Source organism: Symphalangus syndactylus, chromosome 6 (genome assembly GCF_028878055.3).
Source record: "Symphalangus syndactylus isolate Jambi chromosome 6, NHGRI_mSymSyn1-v2.1_pri, whole genome shotgun sequence".
Taxonomy (NCBI): Eukaryota; Metazoa; Chordata; class Mammalia; order Primates; family Hylobatidae; genus Symphalangus; species Symphalangus syndactylus.
Genome location: NC_072428.2, coordinates 141,394,836 through 141,414,471, shown reverse-complemented (window position 1 = coordinate 141,414,471; position 19,636 = coordinate 141,394,836). Strand labels below are relative to the sequence as shown.

General features: G+C 44.2%; 1 protein-coding gene across 1 annotated transcript in view; it reads right to left on the bottom strand.

Moving 5' to 3' along the window:
- Positions 1-19,636, bottom strand: part of GALNTL5 (polypeptide N-acetylgalactosaminyltransferase like 5) — a 62,428-nt gene that overhangs the window by 27,360 nt on the left and 15,432 nt on the right. The window contains 2 exon segments of the mRNA XM_055281493.2: positions 2,127-2,249; positions 6,260-6,426. Of these exon segments, the coding sequence (XP_055137468.1) occupies positions 2,127-2,249; positions 6,260-6,426 (290 nt within the window).

The following is a 19,636-nucleotide window of genomic DNA, read 5'->3' as shown; positions in this document are numbered from 1 at the left end:
CATTTGAGGTCAGGAGTTAGAGACCAGTTTGGCCAACATGGTGAAATCCCATCTCTACTAAAAATACAAAAAAATTAGCTGGGCGTGGTGGCGCCCACCTATAATCCCAGCTCTTGGGGGAGGCTGAGGCAGCAGAATCGCTTGAACCTGGGAGACAGAGGTTGCAGTGAGCTGAGATCACACCACTGCACTCCATCCTGGGCGACAGAGCAAGACTCTGTCTAAAAAAAAAAAAAGAGAGAAAAAATAAAATCCATATGAAGTATCATACAGCACAGCAATTGAAAACTGAAGTAAGTCTTAAGTATTGTCATGGGAAAAGTTCCAAAAATTAAAAATAAAAGAGTAAGTCTCAGGACAGTACAGATAGTATGATTCCATATATTTAAAAATCCCAGGCCAGTCGTGGTGGCTCACGCCAGTAATCTCAGCACGTTGGGAAGCTGAGGTGGGCAGATCACTTAAGGCCAGGAGTTAAAGAGCAGCCTGGCCAACATGGCAAAACCCCGTCTCTACTAAAAGTACAAAAATTAGCCAGCATGGTGGCAGGCACCTGTAATCCCAGCTACTTGAGAGGCTGAGGCAGGAGAATTGCTTGAGCCCAGCGGGAGGAGGTTACAGATTGTGCCACTGCACTCCAGCGTGGGTGACAGAGGGAAACTGTCTCAAAAAAAAAAAAAAAAAAGTAAAATAAATAAAAATCCTTAACCCTGTGTATATACATGTGCATATATATGTATATATCCATAAATGCATAAAAACGCGGCTCTGAAAAGATGCACTCCGTATTGTGTTTGGTTTCTGTTGGGTTTTGGACAATGAACATGTATTATCTTTGCAGTTAAATAAGAGAATGTGTCCACTGATCAGGCCAACATGGAAAAAGAGAGTCCAATTTTGCTTTTTGTCTTTTGGCCTTCCATTCCTTAAGGAGGTGTTTCCTGCTGAGGAGCAGGGACATTTCATCAGCTTGCAATGCAGCCTGAGGAATGCCCTGACAAATGATTCGCCTCCCGTGGTTCTAGCTCAGTGTTCTGCCAACATTCCCCTACATGCGGCAGGAGGTGTGATCCTAGGAGGCTTGGGCCCTCTAGCAAGCTGCTCAGATGCTCCTGGGACTCAGCTGCCCAGCAGCGTTGACAGCCAATGGTTCACAACAGAGTCCCTCCCCAGAAGCTGCCCTGGGCCAGCCATGGCTACCAAGGTCATACCTGCCCGCAGGGGAGGGCAGTGTTCATATCCAATGACTGGTCCATGCCTGGTCTCCTTACCTGGAACTGGGATCCCTTTGAATGGCTCTTGGGGCAGCCGTGGGAGTGTGCTGCTCAGATGTCCCTTCACAAGAACCTGCTGCGGGGGACGGATTTGAGTGCTTCCCACTGCCAAAGTTTTCGGATCTACTGAAGCTCATGTCAAGGTCATGCCGTTCCCAGGGTCCAGGCTGCTGCCACCCAATGACCAAGCACAGTGTGTGGGTGGTGGTGGGGAGGAAGTGGAGATGCGCCACCTAGTCCCATTGCAGGTCTCCCTAACGGGCAGCCTTTGCAATGTGGCTCCCCCTAGCCCACTGAGCCTTTCTGAGACCCGCACCTTGTCTGAAGCGCTTTGAGGTAAACCTCCTTCCTTCTCTGTCCTCCTCCACGTGTGTCAGGTCAGAAGCATCAGCTCACACTTTTTCTTCTGTTCTCCCATCTCTTGCCCCATAAACTCCTTCTCTTATTTCATTGTGGGGTCCTGGCTTCAGAGGTCCCTGTGGATGAGCGCTGCAGCTCCCTCCCGCCCAACCCACCCCCAGTCTCGCTCTCCTCACTCCTGTGGCTCCCAGTGGGTCCCCTATGGTTGAAACTCCATCTCAGAGTTTGTACTGGGGAACTCAGCCTGTGAGAGGGGCTGACATTAACGTCCCTGCGAAAGAATATCTTCAACCCAAAATAGCAAATTGACATTTTAAAGCAGAACACTTTCAGAGGCAAAAGAAGATTAAAGGCTCATATGGCTGGAATAGATTTCCACTCTTCTGATGAAGCAGACAGAGACATAGAAGGTCTCCCTGCGGAGGAGTCCCGCTCAGAAGGGAAGATCTCTGTGACACCGTCACCGGCTCCTGTCTCCAGGAATGTTCCTACCTGAAGCATGAGAAGCTCCAATCAGCCTTGCTCGAATCAGCCCCTCTCTCTTTTTGTTTCTTATTATTTTAATCTTTTCCCGAAAAGTTTCCAGGTGATAGTCTAGTTTTTCTTTCAAATCATCTGGAAAAATATTCAACATATGAGAATGTATAAACGGCAACTATAGAAATTGAAACAGTGTATCATCATTATGACTTATTCCTAAAATCCATGCTATTCCACAGAAGTTCTAACTTTAAAAGAGAATTTTGGGGCCAGGTGTGGTGTCTCACGCCTGTAATCCCAGCACTTTGGGAGGCTGAGGCGGGCAGATCACTTGAGGTCAGGAGTTCGAGACCAGCCTGGCCAACATGGTGAAACCCCCTCTCTACTAAAAATACAAAAATTAGCCGGGCGTAGTGGTGGGTGCCTGTAATCCCAGGTACTCGGGAGGCTGAGGCAAGATAATCTCTTGAACCCAGGAGGCAGAGGTTGCAGTGAGCTGAGATGGCGCCATTGCACTCTAGCCTGGGCAACAAGAGCAAAACTCCATCTCAAAAAAAAAAAAAAAAAAATAGAATTTTTATCCCATTTAAGGGAGAGAAACAAAAGTGTTTCATTATCAAAATCAACTGTAAATATTTTTCTTTTTGTTTAGTTTTTGTTGAGATAGGGCCTCATTCTGTTACCAACGTTGGAGTGCAGTGTATGATCGTAGCTCACTGCAGCCTTGACCTCCTGGGATCAAGCAATCCTCGTGCCTCAACATCCTAAGTATCTGGGACTACAGGTGTGCACCACCACACCTGGCTAATTTTTAAATTTTTTGTAGCAATAGGGTCTTGCTATATTGTCCAGGCTGGTCTTGAACTCCCGGCCTCAAGGGATCCTCCCATCTTGGTCTCCCAAAGTTCTGGGATTATAGGTGTGAGCCACCACACCTGGCCCTGTAAATATTATTCTATGGTTCTAGTGAAATAACTCCATTTTAGTAAATCACTATTAACATTTTAATAGAAAAAGCATGCATTATAGAGCTTTGGCACAATCTGGGTTTGCTACTGTCTGTGCTTCTAATTCTGTAGTAGCTCTTGGGAAAGTTATCGAACCACTAGAGTCTTAGTTTCCTCAGCTGAGAGAAGGGATGACCATCATGTTTCCGGCAGTACTCCAGTATGAGGAAGAAGAAATATATCACCCAGCACAGAGCCTGGCACCCAATAGTCACTTAATATTTGGAGGTTAATACAATGATGATAAAGGAGGCTGGGACCAGGTGAGATGGATGCAGGTGCCTCAGAGGTCTAAATTCCTAAGTCCCAGCAATCTGGGTCAGGGGCAGGTTGAACAGGAACAGGTTCATGGTAATTTCAGCAGAAGGAGGGATCTTCTTCCTTGTTTTTAGAAAGAGGCAGGGATACAGGCTGCACAGCTGCACTTGCAGGCCTGGGCAGCATCTCAGCTCAAAGATCTCCAGACACCTCACTCACATCCAGGATGCAGGAGGCGGCAGGAGGAGAGAGAAGTGGGATGCCCTGAGCCAGGCCCTGGAGGAGATAAAGGCGGTTGAGGCAGCAGCAGTCACTGCCATGAAGTGGAGGGTGTAGGTTTTTCAGAAGATGGTCATGTCGTTGGCTTGCAGTCTAGAGGGACCAGGACTGTGGGACAAGTGGATGGCAGCAGGTCATGGACAGGCCATTTGTGTAACTCAGTGGGGGCAGTTCCCTGGGCCCCTGGCCCTGCTCCCCCAGGCTGAGGAGTCTATCGGCCATACCTATAGGTGTCAGCTGGGAAAGACAGGGTTTTGTTGAAGAAATTGTCCTTAAAGCCATGATGAAGTCACTGTGAATTAAAGGAGGAAGGTGCCAACCTGAGCTCCATCAGAGCCTAGAACACCCTCGTCCTGTGTTTAAGGCTCTGTGTGGGTCAAAGGCTCAGATAGAGGAGGAGAAGCAGAGGTGTCTGGTTGGGCAGCACACCCACATGTTGGCAGCAGCGACCCCCTAGTCTCTTATAAAGGGGACCACAATGTATGATGAATGTATGAGAACGTTGACAGATCTTATGGCTTGTATGTTTGTGTCCCCACCAAAATTCAAAGTACCCCTCAGTATGACGGTATTTGCAGGTGCGGCCTTGCAGAGGCATCACTGGGTGATGGAGCTAGCTTGCTCTCTTTCCACAGCATGAGGACATAGCAAAAAGATGGCTGTCTATCACCCAGGAAGAGGGCCCACTCTAAGAAGTCGACCTGATGGCACCCTCATCTCGGATTTCCAACCTCCAGGACTCTAAGAAATAAATGTTTGTTGTTTAAGCCACCCAGTTTGTGGTATTTTGTTACAGCAGCCAAGCTGACTAAGACACTAGTTATGTCCCTAAATTCACGGTGTGGTTCTGAAAGGCTGGGGGAGGTATCTGTCCCCTGGTCATTCCTGGCACTGTGTCTCCATGGCAGCATCCTTGTACTTCTGGGTGAGAAGTTAGAATTCCACAATCTGTCAGGTTATCCCACCCTGTTCCCTGCTGGTGGCTTTCCCGGTGACTTCTTGCCCAGCAAGTTGCTAAACATGCTGCTCAGTCTTTTGAGCAGATGAGGCAGCGTGGGTCACAGGAGCAGCAGGGAAGCCAGGCCCTCACTCCACACCCTTCCCATGCACAAGGCTAGAAATAGGTCCTGTGCCCTCAGACATCGGTGACCCCTTAGAAACAGTGTTATTTATGATAGGTGCTTGGCCAACATCTACATTTCCACCACACAACTGCCAGTGACTTGAGTCACATTCAGGAGTCACCTAGAGTCACTTTCCCGCAGGGTGAACCTCATGGGATGGCTTCTTCCTCTGCCTGTTCTTCCTACTGCTTCTCCTCATCTTTTGGTTTCTGAGCTCATAGTGGGTCACATTTACAGTGGATTGGGTTGACTTTCAGCCTGAAACTTACTTAATATTGACATCATTGCTTTGGTACTCCTGGCTTGCCTAAGCTTTGTGCTCCATTGTAAATTAGATGAGTAATCGCAAATTCTAAGTGTAGCTAACTAGTGCTAGTATCACGATTCTTTAAAACCAGTAATCAGGAAAGAATACACACTTAACTGCAGTTGGTCTGATTCCACTTCTTTCATGGAATTCCTAGATCATCTCATTTTCCTGCATTAAGCCCTTAATAGCTCCTCATAGCTTCAAGATAAAATTCAAATAATGCCCTTTATGAGCAGTTACTCCCGCCCGCCCCATCTTTTTTAAGTGATGGGGTTTTGCCATGTTGCCCAGGCTGCTCTGGAGCTCCTGAGCTCAAGGGCTCTGCCCACCTTGGCCTCCCAAAGTGCTGGGATTGCAGGTGTGAGGCAGCAGGCTGGGCTGGGAGTTCCCTTTTAATAACACTGGTTTTGCCCACCTTCCCCCTGCAACTCTATACTCATGCATAAACTACATAACATATGGTAGCATGTATTTCAAGCTCACTATGTCTTCTCTTACCTCTGGGACTTTACAATGCTGCTTCAGCTACCAAAAACACTTTTTCCTTCCTCTCCACCTAGATCATTACAACTCATCATTCAGACCTCAGTTGACATGTCACTTCTTCCTGAAGTTATCTCCAAGGATGTGGCCAGTGCCCGTATGTTCACCTTATGGAAGCACCGTCCCTCCACCCCTCTGCCATGAGCCCAAGCACAGGGCCCAGGTCTCACACGTCCACCATACACCAAGAGCCCCTAGTGCAATGCCTGCCCCAATACCCACCAAAAAGATTTTTTGTACAAAATACTCAAGTACCATAGGGGACAGCACTACCTTCAAAGTAGATTAGATGGCCAAGCATCGTGGCTCACACCTGTAATCCCAGCACTTTGGGAGGCTGAGGCGGACAGATCACTTGAGATCAGGAGTTCGAGACCAGCCTGACCAACATGGTGAAATCCCGTCTCTACTAAAAATACAAAAATTAGCCAGGCATGGTGGCATGAACCTGTAATCCCAGCTGCACGGGAGGCTGAGGCAGGAGAATCACTTGAACCTAGGAGGCAGAGGTTGCAGTGAGCCGAGATGGTACCACTGCACTCCAGCCTGGGTGACAGAGTGAAACTCCATCTCAACAACAACAACAACAACAAAGTAGATTAGATAATGAGTGTTGTATCTTACCAACTTCGCTCATGTCATCTACCAAAATAATTTCTTCAAGAAAATAGTGTGGCGTGAGGTTCATGACACTGGACACGGTCCGAAACAAGGCATTAAATTCTTCATTATAGAAGCAAATGACAATGCTGGCAGTCGGGAGGCGGGCTGGGTAATGTTTTTGAAGACACCTGCAGGCAGAAGCAATATGAAGAAAACAATCCATCTAAATGCCTTGGATGTTTTGTCATCTCGTTCAAACACTTCTCCTTATTTGCATCTTTTTGACTCTTTACTCCTTCAACTGATAATTATGGTAATAAGGTGACGGTACATCTAAAAACACAAAAATTTATTTAACTTCTTATGTTGTTCTAATATTTTCTGAATAATTTCCCCCTTATCAATGTCAGTAATAATTGTTCTTTCCTGAGACTGTGTTGATAATCTTAGTTCTATTTTAAACATAGTATAAACACAAATTATATTCATATATTAGCTTCTGTTATAAAAATGAATTAGTTTTATCTCTTTTTGTTTTGCTGTCACCATGGCGGAACAGATAAAAATGAATTATTAAGCTTGCACATTGAAAAGTGTACGTTAACTTTATTGTGCTGTCTTCAGAGAAAACTCCAACCTTATTCTTATATTTGTGGAGCCTGTTGCAACAAAAAAGTGTAGCAGATATGGTCTAATTGGATTTCTTCTGAATATTTGACAAAAATGCTTTATTTCATTTTTATTTATTTATTTTTTTTGAGATGGAGTTTCACTCTTGTTGTCCAGGCTGGAGTGTAATGGTGCCATCTTGGCTCACTGCAACCTCTGCCTCCTGGGTTCAAGCGATTTTCCTGCCTCAGCCTTCTGAGTAGCTGGGATTACAGGCGTGCACCACCATGCCTGGCTAATTTTTTATGTTTTTAGTAGAGACAGTGTTTTACCATGTTGGCCAGGCTGGTCTTGAACTCCTGACTTCAGGTGATCCACCTGCCTCAGCCTCCCAAAGTGTTGGGATTACAGGCATGAGCCAATGTCCCTGGCCCAAAAATACTTTATTTTTGTGTGTGTGTGCATATAAGGGAAATATAGAAGCTGAATTCTGGAATTCTAGTAATATTAGTGATGATTATTTAGATTGATATATTCTTTGGTTGTATTCTGAAATATTTTGGTTGTAAATTAAAGAAATCTGCTGGAGCTAACTTTAGCAAAAGAAAGGGAGGTGTGGCTGGCACAGTGGCTCATGCCTGTAATCCTGGCACTTTGGGAGGCCGAGGTAGGTGAATCTCCTGAGGTCAGGAGTTCGAGACCAGCCTGGACAACATGGAAAAATTCTGTCTTTACTAAAAATACAAAAATTAGCCAGATGTGGTGGTGTGCACTCGTAGTTCCAGCTACTTAGGAGGCTAAGGCAGAAAATTTCTTGAACCTGGGAGAGGGAAGTTGTAGTGAGCCAAGATCATACTATTGCCTCCAAAAAAAAAAAAAAAGAAAGAAAGGAGAGAGAGAGAGAGAGAAAGGAGAGAGAGAGAGAGAAAGAAAGAAGGAAGGAAGGAAGGAAGGAAGGAAGGAAGGAAGGAAGGAAGGAAGGAAGGAAGGAAAGAAGGAAGAGAGAGATGTATCGTGAGCTGACCCAAATGTCTCACAGGACCTAGCAGCTGCAGCAGCTGGAGCCTCAAGGAGTGATTAGAACTAGAGGCTTAAATGACGTCTGGACACTCTCCATCTCTGCTTTTCTGTTTACATCTGGGAAAAACAGTAATAGCAATATCAACCTACCTCCAAGGGCTGTGAAGATGCAATGAATTAACACATCTACAACACTTAGAGCAGTGCCTGGCACGCAGTAAGTATTCAGATAGAAGGTGCATTACGTGATTATGATTCTTCCTCTGCAACTGGGCTTTTTCCACTTCTTTAGTGGGAAATGTGATTGACATCAGCATATCTTATAGGCAAGTACCCAAGGAGAAACTGGTGGGACTTTACCTTTTCCAAGATCAAATATTGACCGGAAAAGATTCATTGGCCCAGCTTGCCACAGGTGCCCCATCCCTGGGTTAATCAACTGGGGCCAGAAAATTGAGTTGAAATAAAAAAAATCATTGTTAGCACTGCAATCACATGGGAAGGGGGAACAGCAGCGGGAAAGGAGTGCTGGGCAGGCAATCCTACGGGCATCGTGGACAGTCCCCTCAGGGTACTCACAAAATGAAGTCACCAGGGAAGGAGAGGGCCTTGTCCTGGTCTTCATTTTTATCCAAGACAAGATGAAGACAGAGAAGTCATGCCCACTGAGTGGAACTGACATCAGACTCAAGGGAATGCAGAGTCTGAGGGACAGGGCCAAGGAAGCACCGGAACAGATGGGAATGAGGGCACCTGCACCGTCTGCACTTGTGTCTGTAACGGTGAGTGGGAAAATGCGGCTGTGCAGAAACATGTGGAAAAATAATTAAAAGGCTTAGATGGCTCACGCCTGTCATCCTAGCACTTTGGGAGGCCAAGGCGGGCAGATCACCTGAGGTCAGGGGTTCGAGACCAGCCTGGCCAACATGGCGAAACCCCTTCTCTACTAAAAATACAAAAATTAGCTGGGCGTGGTGGTGCATGACTGTAATCCCAGCTTCTCAGGAGGCTGAGGCAGGAGAATCGCTTGAACCCAGAAGGCGGAGGTTGCAGTGAGCTGAGATTGCGCCACTGCACTCCAGCCTGGGCGGCAAATTGAGACTCTGTCTCAAAAAAATATTCCGGTAAGATCATTGAGTTGTGAAACAGAAAGTAGGAGAGAAAGAGAAAATATGATACTAGACTGAATTAATGGCAGGCCAATACCATGAATAAGAGAAGTGGTGGTCCAGGATGACTTCTGCTGCTAAAATCACATCTCTGATGTTATAATCAGTCCTGGGTGTACCACCTTAAGAAAACTGGAAATAAACTGCGTCCCTTCAGTTTGATGTTGGTGGAGGAGCCTAAAACTCACATGAGGCCTCTTTAGACCCCCAAGAGAACCTGGTGGGTGTGGGTTTCTCAAAAATAGATCAACAAATGTTGCTGTGGTATGCTATAAAAACTTTCCTGGCCAGGTGCAGTGGCTCATGCCTGTAATCCCAGCACTTTGGGAGGCCAAGGTGGGTGGATCACCTGAGGTCAGGGGTTCAAGGCCAGCCTGGCTAACATGGCAAAACCCCATTTCTATTAAAAATACAAAAAATTAGCTGGGCGTGGTGGTGGGCACCTGTAATCCCAGCTATTCAGGAGGCTGAGGCAGGAGAATCTCTTGAACCCAGGAGGCGGAGGTTGCAGTGAGCCGATCGTGCCATTGCACTCTACCTTGGGCAACAAGAGCAAAACTCTGCCCCCCTTCTCCTGCCCCCCAAAAAAATCTTTCCTGACCTAAGTAAGCTGTTTTTAAGAGTAAAAGGAGGCTGGGCGCAGTGGCTCACGCCTGTAATCCCAGCACTTTGGGAGGCTGAGGCGGGCAGCTCACGAGGTCAGGAGATCGAGACAATCCTGGCTAACATGGTGAAACCCCGTCTCTACTTACAAAAAAAAAAATTAGCTGGGCGTGGTGGCGGGCACCTGTAGTCCCAGCTACTCGGGAGGCTGGGGCAGGAGAATGACGTGAACCTGGGAGGTGGAGCTTGCAGTGAGCCGAGATGGCACCACTGCACTCCAGCCTGGGTGACAGAGTGAGACTCCATCTCAAAAAAAAAAAAAAAAAGAGTAAAAGTAATTTGGATGGCCTTTGGTTGTCTTCAATGAGTTGATCATATAAATTTGCTAACCTTATACATTGCTGACCTTATACATTAATAATAGTTCAGTACAAAGCAGGACTCTGTTAGGCTGAATTGTGTCCTCCAAAATTCATATGGTGAAGTTCTAGTCTCCAGGACCTCAGAATGTGATCCTATTTGGAAAAAGAGCTGTTGTAGAGATAATTAGTAAGGTGAGCTCATTAGGGTAGGCCCTAATCCAGTATCACTCATGTTCTTACAAAAAGGGGAAATTTGAACCCAGAGACAGACATATACAAAGGGAAGATGATGTTAAGAGTTATAGGGAGAAGACGGCCATCTATAAGCCAAGGAGAGATGTCTGGAACAGAGCCTAATTTCTTTACAGCTCTCAGAAGCAACCAATCCTGCCAACACCTTGATTTCAGATTTCTGGCCTCCAAAACTGAGAGAGAATAATTTTTGTTGTCTAAGCTACCCAGCTGATGGTACTTTCTTATAGCAGCCCTACCAAACCAATATTTGGATACCAGATTTTACCATGCATCAGTCTCAGCTGGGGTTCTTGCTGACTGCAGATTCTGATTCAGGAGATCTGGGCTGGGGCCTGAGATTCTGCATGGCTAGCAAGCTTCCAGGGGCTGTCAGTGCTGTTGGTTTTCAGGCCGTATTTTGAGTGGAAATAGTCTAGCAGGCACAGGCACTATTACAATGACAATCTTTTAAGCACATTAGAAAAACATGGGGATAGATGACTGATAAACTAAGTTGTAAATGGCCATTGATTTGTTCAAACCCAATTAAAAAATTGATTTTTCTAAATAATTTTTGGATCAGAGGAAGTTAAAAATTGTAAATTACATAGAAATTAAAATGAAAGCCTATCATGTTAAAATCTAAGAGATATGGCTAAAATTTAAATCAGAATAAAATGAATATTTATAAATGTATTATTATACCACAAAGAGGTAAAATAATCAAACTAACCTTACAAACTAGCAAGAAAAACAGGATAAACCAAAAGAAATAAAAATGAACCAATAAAGATAACTAGAAATTAATGAATTGGAAGACAAAATAGTAAAATTGGTCAGTATAATCAAAAGTTGGCTTTTTGAAAGACAAAACAATGCACATCAAACTTAAAAAGAGAGTGGGAAAACATACAATAAAAAATGAGAAAGAAGGTATGGTACTAGTGGAGATGACAGTAATTAGGGAAATAAGATACACAACTTTTTGCCAATAAATTTGAAAAATAGGTGGAATACAGTTTTATTACAATAGTGTCCTAAATAGCCCCTAGAAATAGAAAGCTTGAGTAGAACAATAACTTCGGAGTAATCTGCAAGTTAATCAATGTCTACCACTAAAAAATGCACTGGTGATTCATAATTACCAAGCAAGTGCTATTTCAACATAATAGGTAATTATCATATTGTCCCAATTATTTCAGAGTCAAAAACTTTCAAATTCATTTTATGAAGCCAGTATAAGTCTGATATCAAAATCTGATGAAGATAACACAAAAAAGAAAAACATAATTCACGATTTTAAAAACTTGAATCATACATAGACTTTTTTTGAGAGAAAATAAGGTCTTAACCTCCAGAGATGAATTGTTACTTTAATGCTTCTTAAATATGTGAACTTATGAGCTCAGAATCTCCTTGTGCTCATGAGTTCGTACACAGCTATAAACAAAACAGTTAAAAAAAATGAAATATGGCTAGAAGGGTTAAAATCAAATTAATAAATTAATTTTAATTTCAGGTTGGGTTTTGTTGAAATGACATCACTACTTATAACTTATTTTCTACTCGTTACAGGAAAGTTTATTTCTTAATTTGACTAGACTTTGCTACTATGTAGTGTGTGTGTGCTTAAACCTCTCAGTCCTATTTTTGTATTTGAAATATTGTTTTAAAAAATTCTATTGGCCATATTGTAAAGTAACTTGTCATAACATATAATGTAGGTATTTGGTCTGCCTCTGTTTGACATCATTTGTATAATGTACCTATTAAGTTTACTAATACCTTTCTCATTACCTACTGAAATTTGGTGACGATAGTAACAGGCTGTCCTCCTGTATAAATATATATTAATTAAAAATAATAGGCCAGGTGCAGTGGCTCATGCCTGTAATCCCAGAACTTTGGGAGGCCAAAGTGGTTGGATCACCTGAGGTCAGGAGTTCGAGACCAGTCTGACCAACATGGTGAAACCCCATCTCTACTAAAAATACAAAAATTAGCCAGGTGTGGTGGTGCACACCTGTAATCCCAGCTACTAAGGAGGCTGAGGCAGGAGAACTGCTTGAACCCAGAGGCAAAGGTTGCAGTGAGCTGAGATCGTGCCAGTACACTCCAGCCCGGGCAACAGAGCGAGATTCTGTCTCAAAAAATATATATATGTAAGTGGGAAGATGAAATTTTAGAATTCTCATGGAGAATCTCATTAAGAATTTGCAGACTTCTGAAAATACATACATAAATCTCAATTTGAAAAACATGATTAAAAAAACAAGACCTAACTTATGCTGCCTATAAGAAACTCACTTCCCCTTTAAGGATATACAAGGATTAAAAGTGATGAGACAGAAAAAGATATTTCATGCCAGTGGAAACCAAAACAGAGCAGAGGATACTTATACTGAAGTAAAACAGACAGTAAGTCAGAAACTGCAAAAACAGATAGATAAAGCAGGTCATTTTATAGTGATAAGGGGCCCATTTCATCAAGAAGATATAACAATATTATATTGCCAGTTGGTAATATAATACCAAGATATAACATCAAGAAGACATATCGTAAATATATCTGCACCCAACATCAGAGAACCTAAATATATAAAGCAAATATTAATAATCTGAAGTGAGTGATAGACTGCAATAAAATAATAGTAGGGGACTTCAATACCCCATTACAACTATGTACAGATCATCCAGACAGAAAATCAATAAGGAAATACTGGGCTTCAACTATACTTTAGATCAAATGGACCTAACAGACACACATGAGCATTTTATCCAACAGCTGAAGAGCATATATTTCTTCTCTGGGGCACATGGAATATCCTCCAGGATTGATCAAATATTAGGCCACAGAACAAGTCTTAACAATTTAAGATTGAAATCATATCAAGTATCTTTTCTGACCACAATGGTATGAAACTAGAAATCAATAATGAGACAAATTTCAGAAAACTCACAAATATATGGAAATTAAACATGTTCCTAACCAACCAATGAGCCAAAGAAGAAATTTTTAAAAAGACATTAAAATGGAAATTAAAAGTGTCTTGACAAATAGAAATTAAAAAAAAAAATACCAAAACATATGGGATGCAGCAAAAGCAGTACTAAGTTTGGGGATTGTAGGAATAAACACCTATATCAAAGCAGAAGAAAGTTTCCAAATACACAACCTAATGTTATACCTGAAAGAACAAGAAAAAGACGAGCTGACTAAGCTCAAATTTAGTAAAAGAAAGAAAATGACAAAGATAAGTGCAGAAATAAATGAAATAGAGATTAGGAAAACAATAGAAAAGACAAATGAAACAAAGAGTTGGGTTTTTAAAAAGGATAAGCAAATTTGACAAACCTTTAGCCAGACTAATTAAGAAAAAAGAAGACTCAAAAAAACAGGACCAGAAGTGAAAGAAGAGACATAATCGATATCACAGAGAAACAGAATCATAAAAGACTACTATGAACAATTATATGCCAACAAATTGGATAACCTAGGAGAAATGAATAAATTCCCAGAAACATACAACCTATCAAGACTGAATCATGAAGAAACTGAAAATCTGAACAGACTAAAAATGAGTAAGGGCATTCAATCAGGAATAAAAATCTCTCACCAAAGAAAACTCCAGGACCTAATGGGTTCACTGCAGAATTTAATTAAAGAATAAATACCAATCCTTTTCAAACTCTTCCAAAAAATTAAGGAGCAAGAAACACTTCCAAACTCATTGTATGAGACCAAATTACATTTTTTTTTAAAAAAAGTAAGGCAAAGCTAAAATGAAAATTCCATTTAATGAAATAATATGGCTATTACAATAATGGCCAAAAATCTGGTTGGACTCCAGATAGTGGTAGCTACTCTCAGAAGTTAATTTTTAAACATAGTAGTGGGTTCTTTGTACAGAATTGAATTTCCTATTAAATAAGTTATATTTTAAATATTAAAACTGCCAAGTCCACTTTTCTTTTTGGACAAATCTCTCTAAACTTTGTTTTTCTGAATCATGTAATCATGTGATGGGGGAAGAGAAGCAAATGCAATCACACTATTTTAGAAGGTGAGATTTAGGGAGAACAAATGATGATACAGAGAGAAATTCATAACCTAAAAGATATTTTAAAATAGTGACCTTTGTAGTAAATATTCAGTTCTCTATATTAATACCATGTTCTATGGTTTGAGTAAATTTAAGTTTTTTATTTTATCATGACCCAGATACATTGTGTCATCATGTACAAACTCCACGTCTCTTGAGTGTACCACATCATAAGTTATATTTGTGGCTTCAAATGTTTGCGTTGCACACAAGTTGCAACAAGGCAAAGTGGCCCCGCTTTCTCCTGTTTCATGGATATTCCTTAATGTAAGTACTTCTCATTTAGTTAAAGGAGAATATTGGCCCTTTTTGTCTAGAAACCATCAGAACTTAAAAGATACTAAAAACACATTAGCATATACACACTACAACATAGATGAACCTTGAGGGCATCATGCTAAGCAAAATAAGCCAGTCACAAAAAAGACAAATGCTGTATGATTCCACTTATATGAGATACTTAATCAAATTCATAGACACACAAAGTAGAATGGTGACTGCCAGGAAGTGTTGGGGTTGGGAAATGGAGAGTTGTTGTTTATTGGGTACTGTATTACTTCATTTTCACACTGCTATAAAGATACCACCTGAGACTGGGTAATTTCTAAACAAAAGAGGTTAATTGACCACAGTTCCACATGGTTGGGGAGGCCTCAGGAAACTTACAATCATGGCAGAAGGTGAAGGGAAGCAAGGTACATTTTACATGGCAGCAGGACAGAGAGCGAGCATGGGGGAAACTGCCACTTTAAAAACCATCAGGTCTCATGAGAACTCCCTCACTATCATGAGAACAGCATGGGGGAACCACTCCCATGATCCAATCACCTCCCTCCTGGCCCCTCCCTCGACACATGAGGATTACAATTCAACATGAGATTTGGGTGAGGACACAGAGCCAAACTGTACCATTCTGCCCCGGCCCCTTCCAAATCTCATTTCACATTTCAAAACCAATCATGCCTTTCCAACAATCACCCAAAGTATTAACTCATTCCAGCATTAACCCAAAAATCCAAGTCCAAAGTCTCATTTGAGACAAGTCCCTTCCTCCTATGAGCCTGTAAAATAAAAAACAAGTTAGTTATTTTCAAGATATAATGGGGGTACAGGCATTGGGTAAATATTCCCATTCCAAATGGGAGAAATTGGCCAAAACAAAGGGGTCACAGTCCCCACACAAGTCTGAAACCCAGCGGGGCAGACATTAAACCTTTTTTTTTTTTTTTTTTTTTTTTTTTTGTGAGACAGAGCTCGCTCTGTCACCCAGGCTGGAGTGCAGTGGTGCGAACTCGGCTTACTGCAACCTCTCCTGGCTAGGTTGAAGCAATTCTCCTGCCTCAGCCTCCTGAGTAGATGGGACTATAGGCACGCGTCACCATGCCTGGCTAATTTTTTTCTTTTTTGTATTTTTAGTAGAGACAGGGTTTCACCATGCTGGCCAGGCTGGTCTTGAACTCCTGACCTTGTGATCCACCTGCCTTAGCCTCCCAAAGTGCTGGGATTATAGGCTTGAGCCACAGTGCCCTGCCCCTAAATTTTAAAGCTCTGAAATGATCTCCTTTGACTCCAAGTCTCACATCCAGGGCACACTGATGCAAGGGGTGGGCTCCCAAGGCCTTGGGCAGTTCTGCTCCTGTGGCTCTGCAGGGTATATCCCACGCAGCTGCTTTCAAGGGCTGGTGTTGAGTGCCTGTGGCTTTTCCAAGTGCATGGTGTAAGCTGTCGGTGGATCTACCATTCTGGGGTCTGGAGGAAGGTGGTCCTCTTCTCACAGCTCCACTGGGCATTGCCCCAGTGGGGACTATGTTTGGTGTCTCCATCCCCACATTTCCCCTCTGCATTACCCTAGTAGAGGTTCTCCATGAGGGCTTTGCCCCTGTAGCAGGCTTCTGCCTGGACATCCAGGTGTTTCCATATATCCTCTGAATTCTAGGTGGAGGCTCCCAAAGCTCAACTCTTGTCTTCTGTGTACCACATGGAAGCCACCAAGGCTTGGAGCTTGCAACCTCTGAAACCACAGCTTTAGTTGTACTTTGGCCCCTTTTGGCCATGGCTGGAGCTGGAGTGACTGGGACGCAGGGCACCTTGTCCCAACGCTGCACAGAACATCAGGGTCCTGGGCCTGGCCAACAAAATCATTTTTCCTTCTAGCCTCTGGGCCTGTGACGGGAGGAGTTGCCATGAAGATCTCTGAAATGCCCTGGAGACATTTTCCCCATTGTCTTGGCTATTAACATTCAGCTGCTCATTACTTATGCAAATTTCTGCAGCTGGATTGGGCTTGAATTTCTCCCCAGAAAATGGGTTTTTCTTTTCTACCATATGGTCACCTGCAAATTTTCCAAACCTCAAGTTCAAAGTTCCATAGATCTCTAGGGTAGGGGCAAAATGCCACCAGTCTCTTTGCTAAAGCATAACAAGAGTCACCTTTACTCCATTTCTCAACAAGTTCCTCATCTCCATCTGAGACCACCTCAGCCTGGACTTCATTGTCCTTATCACCATCAGCATTTTGACCAAAGCCATTCAACAAGTCTCTAGGAAATTCCAAACTTTCCCACATCTTCCTCTTTTCTTCTGAGACCTCCAAACTATTCTAACCTCTGCCTGTTACCCAGTTCCCAAGTTGCTTCCACATTTTTAGGTATCTTTATAGCAGTGCCCCGCTCCTGGTACCAATTTTCTATATTAATCCATTTTCACACTGCTATAAAGATAATACCTGAGACTGGTTAATTGCTAACAAAAGAGGTTTAATTGACTCAGTTCCACATGGCTGGGAAGCCTCAGGAAACTTACAATCATGGTGGAAGGTGAAGGGAAAGCAAGGCATGTCTTACATGGTGGCAGGAGAGAGAGAGAGAATGCAGGGGAAACTGCTACTTTTAAAATCATCAGGTCTCATGAGAACTCCCTCACTATCATGAGAACAGCATGAGAGAAACCACCCCCATGATCCAATCACCTTCCAACAGGTCCCTCCCTTGACACCTTGGATTACAACTCAAGATAAGATTTGGGTGGGGACATAGAGTCAAACCATATGAGGTACAGAATTTCAGTTTGGGGTGTAAGAGAGTTCTGGAGATGGATGGTATCAATGGCTGCACAATGTGAATGTCTGTATTGTACATTTAAAAAGGATTAAAATGGCAAATTTTATGTTATGTGTATTTTATCACATAACATAATGATTATGTTAATCATTAACATAATAATTATTAATACAACAATTGAAGGAACAATTTTTTGGAAAAAAGTAAATTTTGGGGAATAAAAGGTAGCTGTCCAGAGCATTTTCTATCAGGAATGAATGATCCTTTGGCCAGAAGCCCTTATTGGTGATTTAATAAACAGATCTGTGGGTAACTCAATTCTTGGAAACCTCTAGAACACATTTTGTGCCCACGAAGAAGATATTCTCTACACTATAAGAATTAGAATCTTGAGCTCCCCTCCCCTCCCCTCCCCTCCTTGGAAACCTCTAGAACACATTTTGTGCCCACGAAGAAGATATTCTCTACACTATAAGAACTAGAATCTTGAGCTCCCCTCCCCTCCCCTCCCCTCCTTGGAAACCTCTAGAACACATTTTGTGCCCACGAAGAAGATATTCTCTACACTATAAGAACTAGAATCTTGAGCTCCCCTCCCCTCCCCTCCCCTCTCCTCCCCTCCCCCTCTTCTCTTCTCTTCCCTTCCCCTTCCCCTTCCCCTTCCCCTTCCCCTTCCCCTTCCCCTTCCCCTTCCCCTTCCCTTCTCTTCTCTTCTCTTTCCTCTGTGGCCCAGGCTGGAATCTAGTCAGCTCACTGCAGACCCCCTTCCTCCGGCTCCCGTGATTCTCCTGCCCTGCCCTGCAGGCTGCCTGGGATTGCCGGCGTGCGCCACCACCGCTGCCTGCTTTTTCTCCTTTGGCTGGAGGCACGGTTTCACCAAGTTGGCCAGGCTGGTCTCCAGCTCCTGACCCCGACTGCTCTGCCCGCCTCAGCCTCCCGAGGTGCTGGGACTGCAGACGGAGTCTCGCTCACTCGGTGCTCGGTGTTGCCCGGACTGGAGTGCGGTGGCCTGGTCTTGGCTCACTGCAGCCTCCGCCTCCCAGCCACCTGCCTTGGCCTCCCAGGCTGCTGGGATTGCAGCCCCTGCCTGGCCCCCGCCCCGTCTGGGAAGTGAGGAGCACCTCTGCCCCGCCGCCCCGTCTGGGAAGTGAGGAGCGCCTCTGCCCGGCCACCCATCGTCTGGGAAGTGAGGAGCGCCCCTACCCGGCCACCCATCGTCTGGGAAGTGAGGAGCGCCTCTGCCCGGCCGCCCCGTCTGGGAAGTGAGGAGCGCCTCTGCCCGGCCACCCCGTCTGGGAAGTGAGGAGCGCCTCTGCCCGGCCGCCCCGTCTGGGAAGTGAGGAGCGCCCCTACCCGGCCACCCATCGTCTGGGAAGTGAGGAGCGCCTCTGCCCAGCCGCCACGTCTGGGAAGAAGTGAGGAGCACCTCTGCCCGGCCGCCCCATCTGGGAAGAAGTGAGGAGCGCCTCTGCCCGGCCGCCCTGTCTGGGAAGTGAGGAGCGCCTCTGCCCGGCTGCCCCATCTGGGAAGTGAGGAGCGCCTCTACCCGGCCACCCATCGTCTGGGAAGTGAGGAGCGCCTCTTCTCGGCCACCGTGTCTGGGAAGTGAGGAGCGCCTCTGCCTGGCCGCCGCGTCTGGGAAGTGAGGAGCGCCCCTACCCGGCCACCCATCGTCTGGGATGTGAGGAGTGCGTCTGCCCGACCGCCCCGTCTGGGAGGTCTACCACGGAGGCCAGAAGCAATGTGGGGGCTGGACGTGGTGGCTCACGCCTGTAGTCCCAGCAATCTGGGAGGCCGAGGCGGGTTGATCACTTCAGGCTAGGAGTTCGAGACCAGCCTGGCCAACGTGGCGAAACACATGAAAAATACAACAGACAAACCAACCAACCCAGCGACAACAAAACAGGTCTACCCTGGAGTCATACTCTAATTTTTTCTATTTTCCTCCCTTTCTGATCCTTTATCCCACTTTCTTTTTCTTCCTCTTCCTTCTCCTTCTTTTTTGTCAAATAGAGGATTGAGTTATTATCATTGATCCATACAAAGTCCCTCTCTCATTTATTTTCTTTAATTCCCACTCCCCATTTCTATTCCCCATCTTCCCATGTGCAACCTTCCTAATATGTTTGATACGCATCTTTTTGTTTGTATGTATTTTTAGAAAATGTTTATTGTTTTGTGTGCAAAAAAATTAATAAAAGAAAAATCTAAAAAAAAAAAGAATCTTGAAATCGAATCT